This window comes from Acinonyx jubatus, chromosome A2, assembly GCF_027475565.1.
Source record: "Acinonyx jubatus isolate Ajub_Pintada_27869175 chromosome A2, VMU_Ajub_asm_v1.0, whole genome shotgun sequence".
Classification (NCBI taxonomy): Eukaryota; Metazoa; Chordata; class Mammalia; order Carnivora; family Felidae; genus Acinonyx; species Acinonyx jubatus.
In genome coordinates this window covers 848,402-873,965 of record NC_069383.1, presented here as the reverse complement: position 1 = coordinate 873,965, position 25,564 = coordinate 848,402, and the positions used below count along the sequence as shown (strand labels likewise).

Here is a 25,564-nt window from a genome sequence, read left to right as displayed (position 1 = left end):
ACCTGTGCACACCTCTACATACACGCCTGCATGCACACACCTGCGCATACATACCTGTAAACACATACCTGGATGTACCTGCCTGCACACACACACCTGCATACACACCTACACACTTGCACATACACACCTTCATGCACACACACCTGCTCACGCACCCACCCACACCTGTGTGACACACTTGCACACACACCTGCATGTGTGCACACCTACACACTTGCACATACACACCTGCACACATACCTGCATACACACCTACATACACTTGCACATGCACACACACCTGCCTGTGCATGTGTGTGTGCGCACGCACGCACACACACACTCACACACACACACTGGGCTCCTCAGGAAGAGGAGGTGTCTGATGAGACAGTAAGGACTCCCCCGGGCTGCACATACACACAATGGACTCCCCAGGTGTGCACACACCTGTAGGTACATCGAGAGGGACCTGCATGGGGGCCTGTGCACAAGACAATGGAGTAGGCCTATCCATACACACATGCTGACTTACTCACCAGGAGGAGTGCTGGCCCTAAAACCAGTGAGGGTTGTGGTGATGACACACGCTCCTGGATCGACACGACCTGGGCCACCTGCCTGCCCGGTGACTCCCCTTCCTCCCATGACCCTCAGCCCCAGTCGGCCCAGCCACCTCTCCCTCAGTGCCTCGCAGCCCCACACCCACAAGCCACGCCGTGCTTCCTCCCCCGATCCTGGCCACGAACAAGGCCCTTCCTATTCTAACCGATGGGCCCACGAGGCCCCTCTTTCCCTAAAACCCGCTCTGCTTTGATTCAGAGGCACCCAGCTCACCACTTATTATGGAAGGTCTCTTAATTACTTCACATGTTTTAATCCGATCCCCCTCCACAGACTGCAGACTCCGTGAGGCACAAACCTCATCTTCTCCTTTTTTGTACCTCCGAGGCCCACTGCTCCGTGTTGAACATAAACCGGCTTCCCAACCAAGTGTGCTACCAGATCCCATGAACTCTGTGCTCCGGTCTCTTTAGAGCCAAGGGTGACATGATACAATGGGGAGCCCAGAGGCTCTACTGTGAGTCCCAGACTCACTTTAGCCTCATGACCATCTCCTGACCCTACATTCTTCACCCCTCAATGCGGAAAATCAACACTTTTCTCCATAACGAGATTATTGAAACCAGCCTCGAAGATAATGATGAAATTCGCCAGCCCAGAATATGTTTCTGAACCCACCTGCCTCCATGAGTGAGACCTCCACTTACACAGACTGCGTGATGAGCGCCACAGCCCCTCCCACCTCACCAGGGGCCTAAGACAATAGAGGGTCCAGTCAATAGTGAGACCAATAAGGTGGTGCCGATTGTGCTCAAAATGAGCATGCAGTTATTTCCAGTTTGTTTTTAAAATACGTGGCCATCACCTGTCATCTCATGGTCTGAACTTCCTCAGAAAGCAGTTGGAGTCAATCTCAAAAATAAATGGACGGATATGGCACATGCAATTTCATCTGTGTGTCTGTGACAGCCGTCACCCTGATTACCTGGACACCCGATGCTGTTGCGAGCGAGAGGCACAAGCCTTGCCCGCAGCTCGGGTCCTCACCGCCTGCCTTGACCTCGAGTGCCAGAGAGGGTTTTCAAAAGCTAACTAGTATCTCCTCTACGGCTTTTCTATTCGGAAGCACAGTGGCATGTTAATACTACCGTGGAGTCATTTTGAAGGCAGATGCTCCTGAGGACCTACTAAATAGGTAAAATAGGGGAAATCTGCAGCATTCAGTCCATTCACGTGTTGGGAAGCCTGTAAGAGAAATGAGAGTATCCCCATTTTCCATGATGGCCTCACGATGCCACACGTAGCACTGTGGACTTCTGCCGTGCCCTGAAATCACCAAGGGAATGAAGGGACAGGTGAAAAGATAGAAACCCTGAATGTGTTCGATGGGATGGGAATTGTGGAGAGCCACCCTGAAAAAAAAACAGTGAAAATAACTTACAGGTCGGAAATGTTAGGAGTAGCGGAAGCCCTTGAAGGCGTTCCTTATGCTCGCCACAGTGCTGGGACTCCACACAGCAGTCTTACTTAGTGCTCACATCAGACCCGGGAGGAAGGTACTGTTGTGAGCCTCATTTTAAAGGAGTTGAGGAGAGCCTGGGTGGCTCAGAAGTTAGGCATCCAATTCTTGGTTTTCGCTCAGGTCATGATCTCATGGTTCGTGTGTTGGAGTCCTGAGTCCTGGCTCTGGACTGACAGCACAGAGACTGCTTAGGATTTTCTCTCTCTCCTCTCTCTCTCTGTCCCCTTCCCAGCTCACACTGTCTCTTTCTCTCTCAAAATAAAAAAAATAAATAAATAAAGATAAAAATAAAGGAGTAAAAACTGGGACTAGAAAAGTTAAGTTCATGCCCAGGGTCGTGTCACCAGTAAATCCCCAAACCTACATGTTACTTGTCAGTGAGTGTGGCAGACTGTGGGGGAAGTCCAGGTAACGCCTGCATCCTTACCTGTGAAGAGCGGCTGTACCCCTAATTTCTCTATGTCTTATCTTGGTGACAGTGTTACTGTATCTTCCTTCTGGGCCCAGGTGGCCCCGCTAACCAGACGTCTAGGACTCTATGCTCAAGAGTGACTGTTTGCAGCTCTGCTGCTTCACTTCCTGATTTCAGACATTTTCCCATTAACTTGAAAATGTACCAAAGGTAGGGAAACAAATGATTGATGGATTGCAACATGGTATCGGTCGATTTTGATAGGAACTTTTTTGATGAGATGATATTTGAAACCAATGGGTAAAATGAGGTTTTCATGGGATTCCCCAATTATTCTAGCTATCTTAACACTGATGTTTGTTCTATTTAAATAATCTTATAAGCTAGTTAGACTTTGGCTAATGCATAGGAATTCTCCCCACTGCAGAGAAAAGACATTTCTGATGAGGGGAAATGAGAGAGGAGCTGCCACGACTCAAAAACCCCAACTCTGATTCAGTATCGCCTTTCTTCCGTGCAGAAAAATAAAGCCCAATGTTGTTTGAAGAATGAGTGAATGAGCTCATGGTAATTTGTGCAACCAAACTGAATTGTTCTGACTGCTGAGCCCACAGCCTTCTAAACCATGTGCAGATTCATCAGGAGGTGCCAATAATCCTGAACTACTCTTACTGGTAAAGTTGTTGACAACCACCAACTCTTCACTGGTAAAAAAAAAAAAAAATCAATTGGTAAAAAACTGTTGTATTCAAATGACTTGTTGATTTTAACATCAAGATGAGACTGTACCTCTCACCATAAGTATGATTCTCTAAATTCTGGGGGAAAAATTGCCAACAGCTTAATACAAATCTAAGTACACAATGTCTTAGAGTTAGTTTTATAAAAAGAATATTGACATCAAAAAAATAAAATGAGGAAGGTAGTACAAAAATGTAGAGCTTTGTATGCATTCAAAGTTGTTATCAGCTTGAAATAGAGTGTTATAAGTGTAAGATATTTTATGTAAGCCTAACAGTAACCACAAAGCAAAAAGCCTATAATACACACACAAAAGAGAAAGAGAAAGAAATCAAAGCATACCACTACAGAAAATCATCAAATCATAAAGGAAGAAAGAGAAAGGAACAAAGGAATCCACAAACAATTAGAAAACAATTTACTAAATGGCAATATCAAGTCCACACTTATCAGTAATTACTTTAAATGTAAATGGATTAAAATCTCCGATCAAAAGACATGGTGTGGCTGAATGGATAGGAAAAAAAGAAAAAAAACAATACCCAACTATATGTGGCCTACAAGAGACTCACTTCCACTTTATGGGCACTGACAGATTTAAAGTAAAGGCATAAAGAAAGATACTCCATGAAAAGGGAAACCAGAGGAAAGCAAGGGTGGATAAGCTTACATTAGACAAAACAGACTTTAAGCCAGAAACTGTAACAAAACACAAAAAAGAGTATTATTTAATAATAAAGGGGTCAAATCATCAAGAGGATACGACATTTGTCAGTATTTATGTATCCAACACAGGAGCCCCTAAATACGTAAAGCAAATATTAACATACCTGAAGGGAAAAATAGCAAAGTAATCATAGCAGGGACCACAAGGACCTAACAGATACATAAAGAGCATTCCACCCAACAGCAGCAGAAGACACATTCTTCTTGAGCACACGTGGAACAATCTCCAGGACAAATATATGACAGGCCACGCACAAGTCTTAATAAATTTAGTAAGACTGAAATCATATCAAGCATCTTTTACAATCACAATGGTATGAAACAAGAAACCAATTATAAGAATAAAACTGGATGGGGCACCTGGCTGACTCAGTCAGTCGAGGATACAACTCTTGATCTCAGGGTCATGAGTTCAAGCCCGTATTGGATGTAAAGATTATTTAAACAAATAAAACTTAAAAAAAAAAAGAAGAAGAAAGCTGGAAAATTCACAAGTATATGGAGATTCAGTGATATGCTCCTGAACAGCCAATGGGTCAAAGATGAAATAAAAAATACCTTGAGACAAATGAAATGGAAATGTTATACCAAAATGTGTGGGATACAGAAACCACAGTTCTAAGAACAAAGTTTACAGTGACAAATACCGTCATTAAGAAAAAAGAAAGATTGCAAATAATCTAACTTCACAACTCAAGGAACTAGAAAAAGAAGCATCAATGAAGGCCAAAGTTATCAGAAGGAAGGAAGTGATAAAGATCAGAGCAGAAGTATACAAAATACAGACTGAAAAGACAATAGAAAAGATAAATGAAACTAAGAGCTGATTTTTTTAAAAGATAAATAGACTAGACAAACATTAGCTAGACTTACCAAGAAAAAAAAAAGAACCCAAATAAATAAAATCAGAAATGAAAGGGGAGACATTACAACTGGTCATAAGAAACAACTGTGAACAATTATATGCCAACAAACTGGACTGCCAAGAAGAAATGATGAATTCCTGAAAACACTCAACTGACCACACTTGAATCATGAAGAAATAAAAAAATCTGAAGACACCAATAACAAGTAAGGAGATTGAATCAGTAAACAACAACCTCCCCAAACCAGATGGCCCCATAGGTGAACGGTACCAAACACACAAAGAAGAATCAATACCAATCTTTCTCAAACTCTTCCAAAAAACAGAAGAGGAGGGAACACTTCCAAGCTCATTTTACAAGGCCAGCATTATCCTGATGTCAATGCCAGACAAGAAAAGCCCACAAGAAAAGAAAGTTATAGGACAATATTCCTGATGAAACATACATGCAAAATTTATGTTTAGCATAGATTTTAGCAAAACAAATTCAACAATAAATCAAAAGGATCACACACCATGACCAAGTAGGACTTATTCCAAGGACACAAGGATAGGTCTACATCTGCAAATCAATCAACACGGTACGCCACATTAACAAGATGAAGGATAAAAAGTCATGATTATCTCAACAGAGGCAAGAAAAGCACATGACAGAATTCAGCACCCATTCATGATAAGAACTCAACAAAGTGGGTACAGCGGGAAGAGCAGTACAGCCCGCTGGAACCTTGCCAGAGCCCCACTGGTAGAACAGTGGGGATCGTAGCGAAGTGTCCAGGCCAGTTCATAGCACAGATGACATTTTGCAAGTCAGCCTCACAGTGCAGAGAGAGCAAGGAAAGGGAACGGAGTTGAGGGAATGGCCCAGTGGCTGGCACAACTGCCAGCCAGGGTCCCTCCACCCACTGTGCCGACCTCCCATCGCCTCTTCTCCACTCAGCAGCAGAGGGATCTGGGAGAGTGGGACCCCGACCACAACACTTGCCTGCTTAGTGTTCCCCAGTGGTGTCCCACGTCTGTTGGGGGCAAGGACCCAAATCCTTGTTCGTGCCCTGAGGACACCAGCCTCTCCCACATTTACTGTCCCCACCTTCCCCCAGCCTTATTTCAGCTCCTCCAATGTCCACACCCATCCTGATGCAGGCCCTCTGCATAAGCTATTCTCTTTGGAACACGATTTCCTTCCCACCCACCTGCCCTCTACAGAGCTGCAAGTAACAGCCATACAGGTTGACCTAAAGCTTGAAAGGGATGCCTACATGACCAAAACCTGGGAGAGTGTGCCAGAATTCAGTCACCCGTAGCCAGCTCTTCTAGTAAGACATTATTTTTTTTAAGTCATCATCCCAAGTAAGTTAATACTCCACAACTGAGCTACATTAGGGTACTACTGTTTTCTACTCTTCCTTTTCCTTCTGGCTTCATTTCCATTTGCAGTTTACTTCTATTTTGACAGTGTAGCAAATCTCTTTTCATATTTTCTCCCTCATTCTTACTCCCTCTCATGTAGGAGTGATATTTAAGCTGCTTAACTTAGATTTAAGTCGAAGTTAACTTATAGAGCAGATGACGCTTTTCAAAGATCAATTGCTGTGGTGAGGCTCTGAAGGTCCCTGGGGGGTTCTACTATGGAAACATCACTGAAGAGGAAAAGCAAAGCTTCCCCAACAATTCTAGAAATCTGATACCAAACCAGGCTGTACAAACATAGATGGTGGAGATGTACAGATGTGACTACAGGATAGGTGACGATGCAGAAGTATGGACACGGAGAGAGAGAGGTGATACAGCTGAAACGTGACACGGATCTGGAGGTCTAAGTGTAGACCAGATGCAGACATAGGTGTATGTGTAGGCGTAGATGTGGATGTGGGCACAGATGGGCAATTACGTGATTAGACAATGTACATGTTTGGATGCGGGTGTAGATAGATGCAGATCATACAGACATTAGCACAGATCAATGACATAGATGCAGACTCATAGACATTGATGTAGATGGATACAGACAGACAGAGATACAGGCAGATGGTGCAGATGCTGTGTAGACATGTGGGTGTAGGTGCAGGAGTAGACATAGTTGTGAAGACAGGGATTTATGGTGACCCTCTTGCATTTCGAGCACATAGGCTGATCCGCAGAGCCAACCTGTGGGAGTCAGACTCTAAGGACAAGCGTGGAGCACACAGAGTGCTAAAGGCCCAGCTTCCAGGCTTGATCAGAGTGGGCTGGGCTTTTCCAATATTTCCTTTTCCTCCCTGCCGCCCACCCACCCCCCCGCCACCCAATCTCACCATTTGCCAAAACTGAAAGCATCAGATGTGGGAAGGGGCCTCACCATGGTCTGAGACCATTAAAGAGCCCCTTCCTGGCATAGCATCATCTCTTCTGGCATCTTCCGACTGGCTAGACATGGCCAAGCCAACTGAGAAGCCATTGGGTCAAAGAGGCACGAAAATTGCTTTTAATGCCCACCATATTCTCACTTTCATGGTATTTTCTCACTTTGCCCACCACACCAGTTGGAAGTTAGACAAGTCTGAAATGTCCTCCAGTTCTGGAATTCCAGCCAATAAACAGACATCGAAATCCAACACATCACTCTAACCTCAACAGCAAGATGAAAGTGAGCCTACAGAATCAGAAGCATCGGAGACCACACAGCCAGTGTAAGGTGTGAACCTTATTGGGATCTGAGTCAAAACACCAACAAACAAAGTTCTGACATGGACGTAACAACAGAGCTTAACACGGGCTCGATATCTGATGCTACTAAGGTGGTATGGTATGTTAAAAGGAAGGATCCTTGTATTTTAAAGCTATTTAACAAAATGTTTCCCAGAGAATATAAGTGGGATCTATTTGAAAGCAGCATGAGAGATGGGAGTAAATGGGGGTGTGGATGGGACAAGGTTGGGCCTGGGTCATTATCTTCGTGTATGTTCAAAATTCTGCTTTAGAGCAAGACAAAAATCCATCCACTGTCTCATGAAAAATATGCAACTGAACAGCCAGGAAAGCCTGTTGGATGAAGTGCCTGGGGACAAGCCAGGCCTGTGCGCCCAAGGCCTTGGGGACGTGGTGGGCGGGCCCTAGGACAGCAGCTTGGGCACCTGCAGTGCGGCCGTCCGAGTCCTTCCTGCAGGGAGGGCAGCGGGTGGTGGTGTCTCTGACACCGATGTCAGGGGGAGTTTCTAAACAGAGTTTCCACTGAGAAGCAAACGCCTTACTGCCAGTACATTTAAAGAATCCACTCTGTGACTTTGGACCTGTGTTACAGCGTGATCCTCAAACTGCCCTGGGAGGAACCTTCACATCGATTATACCCGTTTTCCTAGAACTTACGAAAAGCCCCCTCCTGGTGATTCCTGGACTGGCTGATGAGCTGATGTTTCCGCTGCTCCAGAAGCCCCGCCACACCCCGGCAGCCCCTCCCAGGAGAAGCGTGACGGCTGTGACACTGTGACAGCTGGTTTCCCGGGGGCCGCACGGGGAGATCCTCACCCCTCGGGAGGTGGTGGAGAAGATGGTGCTGGTGCCACCTCAGGCATGGGCCACTGGAGACAGTGGCTGTGCCAGCGTGCAGAGCAAGAGGAGGGGGCCGTGGCGGTGGTCCCGGGGGCACAGCAAGGGCAGCATCTCGAGGACGAGAAGGCTGGGAATGTTTCGGGAAGAACGGAGTGGCTTCAGATGACCTGTGCCTCGGGTGGGGCCAGGCTGGGGAGGCGGCTGCTTCTGTAGCACCAGGCAGAGGGAATGAGAGGGAGGGCGGGCACCCGGGAGCCACTGAATTTGGGCAGACGGAAGTTCATGGCTGGCAGGAGGAGTCAGGATGAGAGGTTTATAGGAAAAACCAGGGTTCTGAGATTCTTTGATTCACAGGCTTGAGGACCCACTCAGTCGAAGCCGTTTGCTCCTTCTCTCAATAGAGCAGATGCCCGAGTTCTGTGGCTCCCACTGCTCACGTGCACGTGTTTCCCTCACTTGAACTTCAGAACGACCCATCACTTACATGGAGACCTTTGCTGTACGGAGACCCCTGCGCATAGTAGGTGCCCAGTAAGTATGCGCTGAACATCACAGGCCCAGGCACCAAAACCAGACAAGCCAGAGCAGGGCCACCATCTGGGGCTCAGAGACCACCGTTTGCCCTCCTTCTCATGGGCATTCCCTACAACTAACAACTCCACAGTAGGGGACTTTAGGTTTGGAAGCTGGTCTCCTTGTTTACCAGAGGAGCAAATGTGACTATTTGCACCGATGGCTATATCCCCCACTAAACTCTTCTCAGATGAAAATGAATGCGTCACACCACACACAGTCTTCTGAGATGAATCAATGGGATGCGTGGTGACATAGCGGGGACTCGTCACGTTCAGGAGAGACCCTGGACAGGATGGCAGCTGTTATCTCCTGAACAAAACGTTAGACCACACCATCGGAGACAGGGTCTGAAGCTAGAACAGAACGAACAAAACCCACAGACAGCCCCACCGCGGAATCTGTCCACGACACCATTAAGATTTCTTTTCTCCCACAAGGAAGGAAAAAACAGGAAATGATACCAGCCCCCATGCCTTCTCTGTGCCCATGCCTGCGTTCCTCACAAGCACCGCGGGCCCCACGGCCCTGGCTCAGCTCTGAGGGGCTTCGCGGGCAGCCCGGGGTCTCTGCGCAGACAGGGAGGATGACTGCTTACTGGTGACCCTTCCTCTCCCACCATGTCGTCCCGAGGACACGGGTTGTTACACTTGCGTGTTAGTGACGGGAAAGGCAATGTCCTCCCAGGAAGGCTCTAAAAATAACAGAGTAACCTGATTCTCAGTGCAGAGAGTGGCAGGAAGGGAGGCCTCCTATGGCTGCCACACAGGGACTGAGGCCTGACTTCCGAACTTCCTTCCAGGCTTTGGTTCCCACAACCCTCATGTCCAGCCAGCGGACAAAGGGTAGGACCGGGCCTGAGGTCTGGCTGAGACCCCGTCAGTGGCGCAGCTGGGGCTGCCCGTGAAGCAGGTAGTGACACGGATGATGCATGAGCCTGTAGAACACCATCAGAGTGTCACTGATGGGCCTGTCCAAGGGAAGAGAGTTCTGTGGGAAGAAAACACTGCAGAAAACCCACAACCACCTGCCTCTTTAAGAACACTGACGGGAGTCCGAGGCCATTCCCAGCCCCACTCTCTCCGAGCCTCACCAAGGCCTCTGCACTCCACCCCTTCTCCCTTGACCGAAGCGCCGGTATTCCATGGCTCTTCCAGGGGTACCCATGTTCTCTGCACTCACTGCAGCTGGGCTAACACCACCCAGCACGTGGACCTGCTCCAGAGCGTCTGCACTCTGCCCCGTGCGGCTCCCACCCTGTGGGCCATCTTCACCCCGCGGGGGCTGGAAAGCAGGAACAGGTGTTCTGGGTGCTTCCATGCGGGAGTGCTGGGCTCTCGGCGGTCCTCATGCAAGCTGCCCACTGCCTGTGGAGCAGCGCTGCCCTACATGGCGTCCCTGTGTCCCTACCAGCCTGGTGGCCACTCGACCTCTTCCTCTCAGCCTCCAATGCGCTCGCTTCCCTAAAGCCAGTCTCATCAGATGTCCTTGTGCAGGGACACACCAAACAGCAGGGCGTTTATAAGACGCGCACCCCAGCAGAGCCACGTGCTCTTGAGCATTTATTTACCAGACGTAAAGCACGAGTCTCTTGGCTTCAAGTTCACCTTCTGTGTGCCCTCTCTTCCAAACTTGGAACACGTGGAAACTCACCTTTAAAGGGCAGGGAACTTGGAACACTTGGAAACTCACCCTTGAGGGACAGGGACAGGAATCTTGACCTTTGTCCAGTCTCGAATGGTCCACCCAGGGAGTAAAGAGCGTGACAATGTAAACAGCAAAGGAGGAGATGGAACCGTGCCCATCAGAAAATGCAGGAGACAGAGGAGAGCGAGGCTAAGCCCTGTACGCACGTCTGAATGGGAGGACATGGCAGTGAGCAGGGGAGACGTGTCATGGGTCACATTCTTCCTCCTTCTTATGGGACAATCAGGTATCCAGACGTCTTTGTCTTCTAAGAATGGCATCAGATTCTTGTCAATTAATTGCTCATCTATTAAGGCTTAAGCTGAGATCTGGTGAAATCTTGCCCTAGAGAATCTCAAATTACCAATTAATCTGATAAGAGAGGCAGAAATCTCAATCTCTTGCTACAGAAGGGAGGGAGCATAAGCCCGTGGTGACAAACAGAAAGAACTATCGATATAAAGTTGTTTTATCTGCACCATATATCTCCCATCCAATTGAGGCAGCAAAAGAAGAAGGGGAATGGGCCACGATAATGATTTTTCCTTTAACCCATGCTTGCAGCAGGTGAACGTTCAAGTCCGAAAGGTCTGGCCCAGGAAAGCGCTGCAGAAATACAAACTTTGAATGCAAAGAAAAAGCCGGCCCTGACAGTGACTTCGTCTCTGGAAAGTCAGAAAGCAACAGGAAACGCTGACTCGAGAGGTCTCTCTTCTACGGGAACGCTGGCCTCACACACACCACGGTCATTTCCCTCCAAGGGTCACCCTGAGGCAGAGAACGGTAGCAAGGGTCATCCTGCTCTAAAGGCACCGCCCTCTGCTGTTCATGGTGACACAAAGCTGCCACTCAGAAGAGTCTTTCCGAGGATGACAGTCCCTTTCCCAGCCCCCTCGTGCTGCAGCTGAGACCCCGGACCCCAGACACGAGAGCAGCAGCCACTTTCCCTGCGAGCAACTTCATCTCACGCTGGGAATGTGCCCTTATTCCACCCGGTCCTGCCGGCAAGAAAGAAGGTCACAGCACAGCCGTGCAGGAACCCATGGCAATCACACACACACACACACACACGCACGCGCACGCGCACGCGCACGCGTGCACATGACATAGACATGACACTCAGATACACACAAATGAATACAGACAACACACATGTACACAAGTGTGCACACAACACACAGATACACACAGACGAATACACACATGTGCACGCATGTGCACGACATACACACGACACAGATGAATACAGACAACATGCACATACATACGTATGTGACATACACACGACAAATACAGACAACAACATGCACACACATCTGCACACGACATACACATGATACACAGATACACACAAACGAATACAGACAACACACACATGTGCACACGACATACACATGACACACAGATACACATAGATGAATACAGACAACACGCACACACATGCACACATGTGCACAGGGCATACACACAACACACACAGATGAATACGGACAACATGCATGCCCACATGTGCACACGACATACACATGACACACACAGACACACAGATGAATACAGACCATACGCACACACGTGCACATGACACACACACGACACACAGATACACACAGATGAATACAGACAACACGCACACCCACATGTGCACATGACATATACATCACACACACAGACATACATAGATATACAGATGAATAGAGACAACACATACACACACACACACACACACACACACACACACACCACATCAATGTTTCGCAAGGGAGGGAAAACTCCACAGATTTGGACGGTCTAGAATAAGTAACTGTTGTCCAAACGGTTTGCTTCACAAAGGAACCGAGGAGGTGCCCTGCCTTTGTTGGAACAGCACAGAGCTGAGCCTCCAGCAGGGCGTCGTGTTCAAGTTCCCATTTGAGCTTCTCTGTAAGACGATTCTAAAGACCACGCTCACTGAGAGTTCCCGTTCTAGGACACGGAGCCTGACAACAGACATGGACACATGGAGCTCACCATCCAGGCAAAGAGGGCAGAAATGGGAGGCCGCGTCTCAATAAAAAAGTACTTGAGAAAACGAGTCGACACTCTGATGCAAACTTGAAGAGTCAGCTGCTGAGGACTTCTCTAAAAAACAAGTAAAAGCACCATCTACAGCTCAAAAGAGTCTTGGGTTTCAAGCTGGCTTTGATACATGGTCTGTGGTTTGCGCTCAAAATAAAATATCTTCTGCCCAATCGTGTTAGACAACTATTGCTAACTGATGAAATTTGCTACCTACAGTATAGCAACTCCTGAAACAAGCTGGTGGAGTGAACTTTGTTGGGAGGTGTGGGCACAGAAAGAAGGCGTGCAGGACCAGAGTGAGAAATGGCACAGACCGTGAGTGGCCCCTCCCACACTGCGTGTGACCACTGAAACGCGGGCAACTTCTGAATTCATAATGAAGAAACGCCTGAACGGTGAACACTGTAACGCAACAGCAAAATCATATGTGGGCAGGACTGCACACACATCTGCACACACGTGCACACACACCTGTGTGCATGTGGCCAGCCACATACTTCCATTACTTGAAGAAGACACAACGGTTTCACAAAGCACAGCGTCAAAAGCCAGGGTCATTGGTGTGATGACCTGAAAACGGGGCGGCCCGTGTGTCACCCGCCGGGTACACACTGTGGGCACAGGGCCCCTCAATATGCGTGGGTCAGAAAGGGGAGAAGGAAGAGCACCCGTCCCTAAGGCCATGTCTTCCCCTCTGAAGGAGGACTCATGCCCCAAGACCTGGACTACTTTTCTGGAGTTTCAACCGGCAAGGAGGCCGCGCAAGCACAGGTGCGGGTCCCACCCGCTCCCCGGGGCCGCTGCGTCCACGTGCCCCGTGGTCTGGGCTGCAGGTCGGAGGGCTGAAGGGCTCTGTTTTGTGGAGAACGGCCCCGAAGCTCAGGCCCCTGGGTCAGAACACTGGGTGACCGACAGGCTGGCTGCCGGCCGGCCTCCCGCCCCCGAGGCACCAGGAATGCCTCCTCCCGTGTCTCTGGGCGAAGACGGGCAGGGTGAGGGCACCCCCACTCCACCCACCCAATGAGCGCCGGGGGCGGAACCCAGGGCCTCTACTCACTCGGTTCCGGTCACAATGTAGCCGTGGTCCTCCTGGGAAGGCTTGACCTCCAGCCGAAGGCCTTCCGTGGGGCGTCCCTGGGCTCCGGCCGTGAGGTGGGCGTCTTCCTGCGAGGGTCGGGGAACCCAGGGCCGGAACTCGCCGAAGCCGCCCGTGCCGGGCTCTGCGGGAAGCGGCCTCTGCAGCCGCTCCTTGGAGTAGGTCTGACTCCTCACGTCCTCCACCCCGGCGCTCTCCTCCCCCCAAGTCGGGGGGGCCTCGGCGGCCTCTGATTTCTTTGCCTCCATTTTGAAGGGCTCCGAAAGAGGGGGTACGGCAGGAGAGAGTTGGGACCCAGGGTCCGGCAGGCGGTCCCCAAGTTCGAGGCTCAAACGACTGACCTGGCAGAAAGGAGGCTCCGTGAGACGAGTTTAGGGGGATGGGCGGGTAGCCGCAGGCAGGGGAAGGAGCAGTTCTGTCACAGCTGCACTCAGACATCCGGTCAGCCAGGGCAGGACGAGGGCCGCGCACATCAGCATCACTCACGGTGAGTGAGTGCATCTGTCTCTGTCTCTCTGTCTCTGGTTCACTTTCTCCATCTTGGTCTCTTTCTCTCTCTGTCTCTCTGTCTCTGTGTCTGTCTGTCTCTGTCTCTGGTTGTCTTTCTCGCTCTGTCACATACACATACACCTTCCTCAAGAATCTGACTTTATAAAATCAGTGTAGGTGTTTGGCATCTAAAGTTTTAAAGAGAGCGCACGTGGATTCTGAGACCCCATCCTACCCCTCTGGAAACAGCGGGCCTCTGACAATGACAGTACTATTTGCATCTACTGAGCTCTTACGATGTACAAAGGCTCTCTCTCAGACACCTGGTCTGCGTGAACCCCCTGAGTCCTCACGATGTCATGCTCGCTCGTCCCCATTTCACAGGGAAGTGGAGACACCAGGACCAAGCAGTCACAGGGACACGTGATTGCATCCTCACACCCCCTGAGGGACCCTGGGTCGTCATATGCAAAGGCTTGCCCGTCCTGACCCCCGTTTCCTGGACGAGAGGGCCCTCAGAACCACTTAATTGACATCTCGCTAGATGAACATCATCTTACACACACAGGGCTGATTATATGCCAGACACCGTGCTCAACGATCTGTGCACATTCGCTCATTTAATTGTCACCCCAGCCTGTGAGCACAGGCCTAGTTTTACCTCTAATCCGTAGACTCCGAGGCCTACAGAGGTTAGTAATTTGCCCAAGATCACTGAGGCACTGATTGGCAGATCCAGAATTTGAGTGCAGCTCTGACTGATGTCAGGGATGCCACCCCTGGACCACACTGCCCTCTCAGACTCCGGCCTGCTTCCAAGGAAGCGAATGGTCACTCCTGCTGCTGGGGCACACGAAGTGCACGCCCAGGGCACCTCCTCCTGCATACGAGAGCAAGAGACCCCTGCTCATTCTGCAAGGTATGTCCTTTTTCCGCATGAAATCACATCCCCTGGATTATACCGGATGGAAAAAGGAAAAGTGAATTTACTTTATGCTTTCCATCCTCTTCTTAACTAAAAACCGTACATGATGTTTTTCCTTTTGTGTTTTGAAATATGTAAAGAAAACAGTATCTTGGTAAAAACATTTGCTCGAATCTGGATCCTGAACGGTGGCTGTACGTAGCATTTCAGTTACTAAGTAGGGATGGAACACTCTCCTCAGGCTTTTGAAGGAAAGAGAATTATGTTTTTGCTTAAACGGTGTTCCGTGAGAAGAGGAAACAAAAGATACTAATAAATAAGAGCTCAGAAAACACAACACTCAATACCCATTTGGAAAAAAGTTGCTTGAAAACATACCCCAGGTAACAGAGAAATGAATCAAAATTCAACTTGTTTAGGATGGAAAGGTAGGGTATAAGGACCCTGGGGTCTTCACAGAGTCAACGTGGACTCAAGTGTGTGCCCTGGGGAGACCCAGCAGCCTTGGCTTTGGCCGCACTCGGCCATCGCTGTAAAATTCCCTCCACTTCCTAAGTCAAGAAACACGTTCTTAGGCCCACGTCTCCCTCCTCAACTGACACAGAATATCCCCCCATTTCTGATGGACATTTAAGAGGACTGTTGATGTTTTCTTCTGCTACTTGCTAACAGCATTGAACCAAAAACCACTGAAGTAATCTGCAAAGAGAAGTACAAACCAAAATTTTTTTTCCACTCTACAAAAAAACAGAACCACATATCGTGTGTATCATCGCTCACACACTGATCTTCTGCATCCTTAAGGCTTGTGCTAATGAGCAAAGGTTCTTAAGTAGGAACCCCTCGGTGAGTGGGGGTACCTGTGACTGAGCCCTGCTTCAGACTGCCTTCCCAACCAGCGCTGTCCAACAGGACCTCCGGCGATGATGGAAATGTTCCGTATCGGCGCCATCCAATGCCCTTGTTACGAAGCAACACTGGAACGTGGCTAGCACAAGTCGGGAAGCATGTTTTTTATTTCCTTAATTTTAATGAACTTAAATTCAGGGTTAAATAGCCGCCGTGTGGCCACTGGCTGCCACGTTAGACAGTGCAGTCCTAACTGTCCAGAGCCTGTGAAGGTCCCTGCTACGTGGAGCTCGGGAGTCAGTGCACACAGGACAGTCACAAGGACATAAAGCAGGCGTTTGATGTAATCGGTCCAGGTAGGAAAATTCTAAGGAATGCTGATTTTCTTACTCGTATTAATTATATTTTTCATATTCCTACAATGGGTATTAGTACATAATCTGAAAGCAGATATTACTATGTATCAAAATATACACAATTTTGTATGCACTCTTTATATTTTTTCCCCTAATTGGGGATTATGAGAGTTTTTTCCATCCTTTTCTGAAAAAAAACAAACAAAAAAACCTTTCTATATCACATACGTTCCCAAACCACGAACAGAGAGATGGCCAGCCCAGCTCTAGATCTGAGGTGAACCAAACACGCAGAGACGCTCCGTCTTACCTCTTCGTAAGCTCTCCCTCCACCGTCCGGCACTCTGTCATCTGTGGAAGACACAGCGTTATCAGAAGCCTTGTCAAGAATGTCATCGCAGGTGACGCCCACACCAAAGGACCACAGACAGTCCTTCACAGAAGATCGGGCATAATGATGTCGGCCTAATTTCTACTATCAAGCAAACTTTTTCTGTTTATAGTACAATATTAGCCTTCTATAAGCTTCATGGAAGAGGAGGGGGTTAGCAGCTAAAACACAGATGTGAAGTCAGTAACAAATCGCATTACCAGCCTCACGGATCTGTGTGTCATCGTCAGAGTTAGCTCGTGGCAAGAAACCAGTGCCGGCAGCAGTTAGTAGTGACAGAAAAGCAAAGTCAGGCGTCTACACCAAACCACCTCAAGTTAAGATGTCTTTACAGTTCATCACTTTTCGCTGATAGTGGTTTCTCTAAATACCCTACCGGCAGTGCCCGATGGTGCGTAACCCGAGAAGTCGTGAAGCCCAAATGCCCAGGCACCTTCTATACCCCTCCTCACCCTCAGAGAGGCAGCAGTCTTTTTATTCTTTGACTGCCTAACACACAGCCTCGTCCTGCTGGAGCTTGTGGTGTCCTGACTCCAGCTTCCGAGCATGCCTTTGTCCCAGCCCACAGAGCAGAGACACATGCACCTTTTCACTTGTGTTTCTGGCACATGTTTTATGTGTGCCTGCTGTGTGCAGGGCACTGCATTAGACACTTGTGTGTAGGTCCAGAGACTCTGAGAAGCAGTCAGTCACAGAGAAGGCCAGTCATCAGGGGAGACGAAACCTGACCTGCTCAGCCCTTAGCCCAAGGGTTCCAGCTGTCGTGTGCGTGCACGCGTGCATATGTGTGTGCATGCATGTACATGTGTGCACGCGTGTGTGCATGCATATGTACGCATGTGCGTGTGTGCATATGTGCGTGCGGGCGTGTGTGCATGTGCACAGGTGTGCATGAGTGTACATGTGCGCGTGTACGTGTGTGTGCACTGCGTGCATGTGTGCATGTGCGCGTGTGTTGCATGCATGTGTGCATGTGTGCACACACATGTGCGTGCGTGTATGTACGCGTGTGTGCCTATTGTGTGCGTGTGTGTGCACGTGTGTGCATATGTGAGCGTGTGTGCACGCATGTGCACGCACCCTGGGAGGGTGGGGGGATCTCTGCTCTCTCGCTGGTGCAGCCTCACAGGGTGGCTCTGAGCCTCAAGCAGACATTCAAATGGAGCCTTTTCACTGTATTATTCAAATATTTGACTCCATTCACCCACACAATCCAAACAAAAACACTTTCTATCTGGCCTGTTTTTTTCTAACTCTGAACCTCAGCACAGAGAGCAATTTGCCTTTCAACATAATTACTCTGGTAGGCTCAGCCTGTTAAGAAAGCTTTTAGAGGCAAAAGTTCAAACGGAGAAAAATCGTTTCTACAAATCCACCTCTCCTCAGCAGAAGGAACGTGTAACCGCTTGGTGAGCCAGGCCTCTGCACAGCCCCATCCCGCCCCACAGCCCCACAAACCTGAGTGACCCCGGGGCCGGGAGCCTCACCTGGCACGCCTCCACCCTGCCGGCCAACGTCGGACTCTCTCGGCTTTCCCGCGGCTCCTTTCTCGGCACCTCGCGGCTCCCCTTCTGCCCCCACAGCTTGCATGGCGGAGGCAATCGCGCGGGCCACCTCGCCGAGGTCCGGCTGCTCTCCCAGGTCCTTCAGGAGACTCTGGATAAGTGTTTCTGGGGGGCACACACAAGAGCAAGCACAGGAGACACCAGGGAGGAGCGGTCAACACGGAACGAAGGGATGAACAAGCGACCCCAAACGGCACGGCGGGCACCCAGCAGGTGCAGAGAGCGGTGGGACCCCAAGCGGAGGAGTGGAAGTTGTGTCGACGAAAGGCACAGTATCGGCCATTCCCAAACTCACTGCGTGGGCCTAGCAGCAGACCGGACGATGGGGAACAAGGGGTCAGTGAGTCCCGGGATGGAGAACAAGAACTATCATTCTCTGAAGAACAGAGCAAAACCTGAAAAGACTGCGTGCAACCTCAGTGACCTGCAGAGCCACCTTAGGCACAACGGACCACAGCCAGAGAGCAAGAAGGAGACAGAGAGAGAATGGGACCCAAAAGCCGAAGGGGAAGGGAAAAACCCTCGGCAATTCCCCCACACTGGGGAAGAGCCTTAAGTGTGAAAGCCAAGGCACCCAGCAGACCCCAGAACCAACCCGAGAGCGAGCCACGCAGGGGCATCTCCTGGGAAGGGCAAGGGCAAGACGGCTCCCAACGGCCCCCAGAGGCTGCGACGCGACGCAGGCAGCGGCTGACTTGACGCAGAGCAGGGCGCGAGACACACTGCGTGTCTGGTAAGAATGATGCCTTCACATATTTATAATTAGGTGTTTGATAACACACACAGGAATGACGTATTTGAAGTGTGAAAGAAAAAACTTCTAATTCAGAAGCCCACGTCCAGGGAAGATCTCCTTCCAGCATGAGGGTGACGGAAAGACATGTCCGTATCATTCGAGGAGCCAAGCTAATCTGTCACCAGCAGACCTGCAGGACACGAAACGCCGAGGGAATGACACCGGCTGGAAACACAGGCCTGTGAGAAGTGCTGGAGGCTAGCGGAAGGGCGGCCGGGTGGGCGCACGCGCACGACGGTCTTCCTCCTAACGCCTCTATTCCAGGAGGAAGCAGTCACGTCTAACGCAGGGTTGATAAAGCAGGTCGACGGGAGTACCTGCCACCAGAGGGTAACGGAACCGTGCTGTTGTAAGGTTACCACACTCGCCTTACATGAGGCATCCTGACAACCCTAAGCAGACGATTTTCAACAAAGCCGCCTTAATTCGAAGGCGTTTCAATGGAGAAAGAGAAATATTTTTTCAAAAGATGATCAAACAAAAAACTCTGACGTAACACTTTTATCCAGAATATACATTTAAAAACACCTATAACATCAACAATAATAATAAAAAGGGACGTTCCAATGAAAATAGGCAAAGGAACTGAGCAGAAACTTCAGAAAAGAAAATATACAAGTGGCCAGTAAGCACATGGAAAAGTGCTCAGCACCATTACTAATCATTGAAAGGCTAAGTAAAGCCACAGTCAGCATATTTCGTGCCTGCTAATATGACTCAATTTTAAAAGACTGAGAACAAATTTTGCAAAGGAAATGTAGCAGCAGGAACTTTTGTACATCCCTGGTAGGAGTAAAGCTTTAGGGCTCCCAGGAAGCCCCTGTGGCAGTTTCTTATAATAGAATATACCCCTTCCATATACCTAGAAAATGTGCTCAAAAACCTATGTCCATGGAAGAGGCGTATAAGATTGTGTTTAGCAGCCTTATCCGTAATAGCTATACAAAAAACAAACAAACAAACAAAATTCCAAAAATCCATCAACGGGAGAATGGACGAACTATCTGTCATTATCTGCACAAGCAGCAATGAACTATGGTCACGTACAAACATCCGGACGGATCCAAAGGGGATTATGTTGAGTGAAAGAAGCCAGACACTGAAGAACACACATGATTCTTTCAGTAGGAGGTGATTCCAGGACCGGGTGGGGCCTATGCAGGGGACAGGGTGTTGGGACAGACCGGGCACAGGAAGACACTCCCTGGGACGCTGGGGATGTCTAATGGCACACTGGTTATGTGTGCACACACGTGTCAACACACTCATTCATATGCTCGGCATCCACACACTTCATGATACGTAAATCTCACTCCGTAACCGTAACGTTTAATGGAGTCCTGTTTCTGACGTGGGGGCAGGGGGCTGGCTTTTTTCCTGCGTATTTAATGCTGGTTAAATGTGTCACTGGTTCCTCAGTGAAGGTTCATGTAAGATGATTATTCTCATGACTTTGCTCCCGAAGAACAGTGACCTAGTGAGAGTTCACACTTCCCATGGCTTCATTCAGGCGATCCTCTGAACTAAGTTGGGGGGGCATCATTCCCCGCTTCTTACAAATTAAGAAATTTAGGCTTTTTGTATTTTTTAACATTTCCATCTTTGGGAACTAAACTAGAGTTGCACACGTAATTCCCTGTAGCGCATTTGCCTCTCTTGCCCGCCAACAGGCATGAGAAGTTCTCAGCGCTCATGATTCTGCAGGGCCCCTGCCCTCACACCAAACAGAAGCCAAGCGTCTGCTCTGAAAAGGCACTTGCAGAAAAAAGAAGGTCCACGGTGACCCTCGTTTGCCAAATCCACTCCAGCAGCCTTTCCTTTCATCACGGTGACAATGAGAAACAATCCTGACAGAAACCGCGGCAAGAAAACACCACAGTCACTCGCCACATGCAGACCCGACCACTCGTGCAGCACAGGGGTAGACGGACGCGGGGCCCACGGCGTTGAGGGCCCAGCAGGCACAGCGCTGGCCCAGGAGGAGGAAAGAGCGCAGGGGCCTCACCCACAGAGGCAGACAGGAGCACAGCGCCAGGCCGTGTCTGCTTTCTGCGTGGACCCGTTAGCACAGGCAACTGCCCGGTGTCGGCCGTGAACCCCACTGCTGGCAGCACTGGATTCCTGTCCACTTTCTCAAGCCTCACAATTCTGGAATCTGCAGGGGTTTCCCCTTTCTCGGTGATAGGTGTAGCGGAGACTTTGGTTTCTAAGAACACATTTAAAATTCTCACCAGTCACTACGTGGCCCCTATGGTGCTCCGCCCCCGGGGCTGCCGAGCCAGATTCGCACGAAGAAAAGTTGACCCCTTTCTGGGGGGTTGGGGGGGAAGCGTGCACTCTGCCGCTTAGGAGAAAGAGTGCTACGTGCGTCCAAACATTGCTTCAGGGAGCTGAGAGCTGATGAGGCTGCGCACACAGATCCGGCCCACGCGGGTACGGACTCCTCTCCCCACGGGCACTCCCAGGGTGTGGTCGGGGCAAGCCTCTTACTCTCACTCTCACTGGTGCTCAGTTCCCTTCTGTGTGAAATGGGAACAAGTGAGCCAGGCCTGAGAAGCACTTCCCTGGGGCAGCACCACGAGTGACAACTCTAAGTATGACCATGATGAGGCGCTGATGGTCGCGAGTCATGTAGCCCTCCACTGCTTTCCATCCCTCACGACCCATCATGAACACAGAGGCTGGGGTGTCCGTGCTGAGCTCCGGCTACAGTTCAGCGTCTTCGCAAGCAAGAAGCAGAGAACACGCCGTGTGTGCCCCAGAACGCTTACTTGTGCCAAGTGATGCTGCCTCCCAGCTGGTTCAACATTCAACGTAAGATTGCGCTTTGTGAGACGGTTCTTTGCCAAAGTATTCATGTGCATTTAAAGACGTGTGAAAACTCAGTTATTAAAGTCAGACCCCAGGCTCCACCCATCTACTCTCTCACCTGTTCCTCCACCCGACCAACCCACTCACCCATCCACCCACCTATCCTATCCACCCATCCACCCACCTATCCACCCATCCACCCACCCATCCACTCTCCCACCCACCCACCCACACATCCATCCACCCACACATCCACTCACCCACCCTCCCACCCTCTCATCCCCCCACCCATACACGCATCCCCCACCCACCTCTCACCCCCCCACCCACATATGCACCCACCCACCCATCCACCCACCAACCCCCTCACGCATCCACCCACCCACCCATCCGATCTCCCACTCACCCATCCACCCACCCACCCACTCTCCCACCCACACATCCACCCACCTATCCAGTCTCCCACCCACCCATCCACTCTCCCACCCATCCAGTCTCCCCACCCATCCACTCTCCCATTCACCCATCTACTCTCCTACCCACTCACGCACCCTCCCACCCTCTCATCCCCCACCCATACATGCATCCCCCCACCTACCTCTCACCCCCCCCACCCACATATGCACCCACCCACCCATCCAATCTCCCACCCACTTATCCACCCACCCACTCACCCATCCACCCATCCACCCATCCATTCACCTATTCACTTCACTAACTGGTACTGGGCACTCCTTGTGTTGAGAACCTAGGAGTACGAATCACCATGAGGAAGGATAGAGAATTAAAGGCATGGTTTGCTTCAGAGCTACAATAGGATTCGCACTCACACAGCCAGAAGAGACTTGACGACTGGACAGTATTAAGCAAACTCAACATATGGGACCGACCAACTGCAGAGACCCTGCAAGAACATCAAATGACAGCACAACCCAAAAACTGATTCCAGTTTCCTCCTAAAACAGACAAGTATTTGAGCTCACACGCTCCCCAAACTGTCAGTTATTACCCCATCTGCAGGCAAATGTCTTTCCTGAAATTCAACCAAACAACCTCCAAACTTTAAATCTACTTGTAAATTACCTCCTACATTTTACCCTCAGAAATTAACAATGAAATTGACAAACTTAGATCTAACAAACGTCACTATAAAACTTTTAAACTATAAGAATATAAAACTTAGTTTTTACTAAAAAAGTTTTAAAAATTCTTATTAATTTCTAATGAAGGTAACCCAATTAATTTACTCATTTTTAAAAAAGATAAACCCAATTTATATCTTTTGAGAAAAAATCTTACTGTATAAATTTTGGGGTCTGAGTTACCCTGAGCAAAACTTTTTCATTAAAAACGTCAAGAATACATTTTAGGTAGAAAATCAGTAAAAAACATGAAAAAATAACCTAAGCTAAAAAGTAAGCACAAGTCTTTGTCTTTGCTGTTTATTAGGCCTGTGGCAGCATAAACACACCCACTCTAAGTGGTCTGTCTGCGGGGCTGCAACGATGGCATAAAAGGGGCGAAAGGGCAGGCACCTAAAAGTAGGAGCCAGACTGCAGGTGGCCGAGGCCCGTCACAGTGCTCTGCTGCTCCCTGTGCACAAGCCCCCTGGGCGCACACCACGACGCCCCCGACATCCGCTGAGGCAGGAAACGGATCGATACATGTGTGAGAAATTTTTAACAAGTGTTGAATCAAAAATGTGTCTCTGGTGAATGCAAACTTCACCAGGAAATCCACTGGACAAAAACGTTCCATTCCCAAGCACCTTGGCCAACCAAGGGCTTGCCCCGGTCTCTCACACCACCCTCGTCTCGCAGAGCCAAGGTGTGTGTGCTAACAGGGCTCCAACCACGGAATCCCTGCCCCACCCCACTCTGCATCCAACAGCAGCAGGCAGAGGACGTCTCTTACCTCCCCTGTGACAACATTTCAGACCAAGTTAAGCCCCTGAGTCAAGGCTTCCTGTCTACCTGGGCAGAACGTTTCCTCTCAGGGCCCCACTGTCTCCAGCCACTGTCCAATTCCAGACGGAGGAGCACAACCCGATGGGATTACCGTGCTGGACGTGCAGTGTAAAGCAGTACAAGAACTACCACGGTGATTATTCCGACCCTGGTTTACAGCAACCTGGCCTCGCACAACTGGCCTCGCACAAAGCTGTGAAGCAGGCTAGATTCTCACGTCCCCGCTTGTGTGTGGCAACGTTTGCATCCCTCACTCCCTCGTGCCGTCTTCTGTGTATGAGTCCATGGTCTGGTCCTGTCCCCACATGTCCGAATGCCCCCTCCCTTGTGTCCCTACACACCCCCACCCGGCTTGCTCCTCAGGCAGCGTCTCTGTTGCCCATAGTGTGGGTGACTCATTCTAGGTCTCATTAAGGTGACTGATAATCCGTGAGTGATTTGTGCCTCCCAGAGACACTCACATTTAAACAGGAGAGTTCAAGAGATGGGATATTCCTTCCTCTCCTCTTTCCTCCCTCCCTCCGCTCTTCCATTCTTTCCTTCCTTCCATAAATGTTTATTGCACATTTTCTATGCCCAGCGACTTCCCAGGTGCGGGAATAAAGCAGTTAACAAAGCCCTGGCTTTCATGAAACATTCATCCACACCGGAAGAGAAAGAAAGCAAGCAATTGAAAATATAAATACATAGAATGTCTGGTGCTGATAAGGGCTGTGGAAAAACGAATCCGGGGTACGGAAGATGGGGGAGGTGGGAAGGCAGTAATTCCCACTTGAAGGGTTTACTGTGAAAACAAAATAAAGCGTGTAGATTGTCTACCACATTTCTAATCATCAATACAGTGAACGTGGAATTGTGCTCCTCTGCTAATAATCTGTCCCAACATTTAAGAACTCAGAGAAACTCATATTGTGCCATACCTCTTCTTTCTGTTGCCTCCTTCAGTCTAGTCTCATTATCTGGAAAAGAACAGGAACGGATGACCGCATGATCAAACTCGTTATCTTTAAGATAAAGACCAGAGATCAGGAGAGACTTTCCATGGATCTCTTAGAATGACTGTAATAAGAAATATCCACCTTCAAAATGGAATAATACAATATAAGTCCAAACATTGTCCCTCTCATCTAAAAAAGAAACTTTTCAGGTTTCATTAGTGAAAAATAACTTAAAAAAAAAACCCTTAGGTATGCAATGGTAGATTCGAGTGGCTGAGCAGCTTATGATGAGAACGATTAACACATATCAGAAATCATCTCCCATGCCACTACTGTAAACCACACTGACTTATCTCAAAGGCACCCACTGTCAGTCATGTGAAGATGAACAGAAATCAAGAAATCCTTTTTTAAAAGTCCAGCTAGCCCTGGTGGATTGAAAAGGGACCATGGCACAGAGCACAATCAAATACCACGCGCATCAAAGTGGAACATTCTTTTGTTCCATCAACTGCACCATATAATTCCAAGACCCGGCCAGCTTATAATGACATTTTAAGTAGCTTTCAATGCTCCAAGTGGGCTCTAGCAGAGCAATTACACAAATGTCAGGGCATCAAATATGTAAGGCCTGGAGTAGGAGATCAAGTCACATGCACAACTGCTGCAAGCCTGACCTACTGAAATTATATGTCTTAATAGGGTCCCCCAGACAAAATGTTAT

At 49.2% G+C, this 25,564-nt stretch overlaps 1 protein-coding gene across 6 annotated transcripts in view; it reads right to left on the bottom strand.

Moving 5' to 3' along the window:
- The window catches only part of PTPRN2 (protein tyrosine phosphatase receptor type N2), a 799,963-nt gene that overhangs the window by 450,248 nt on the left and 324,151 nt on the right, over positions 1–25,564 (bottom strand). For all 6 annotated transcript variants that reach the window (XM_053217793.1, XM_053217794.1, XM_053217795.1 and 3 more), the window contains 3 exons: positions 18,251–18,433; positions 16,683–16,723; positions 13,715–14,094 (listed from right to left, as the gene is read on the bottom strand). In XM_053217793.1, coding sequence (XP_053073768.1) covers positions 13,715–14,094; positions 16,683–16,723; positions 18,251–18,433 — 604 coding nt within the window. The remainder of the gene's footprint in view (positions 1–13,714; positions 14,095–16,682; positions 16,724–18,250; positions 18,434–25,564) is intronic.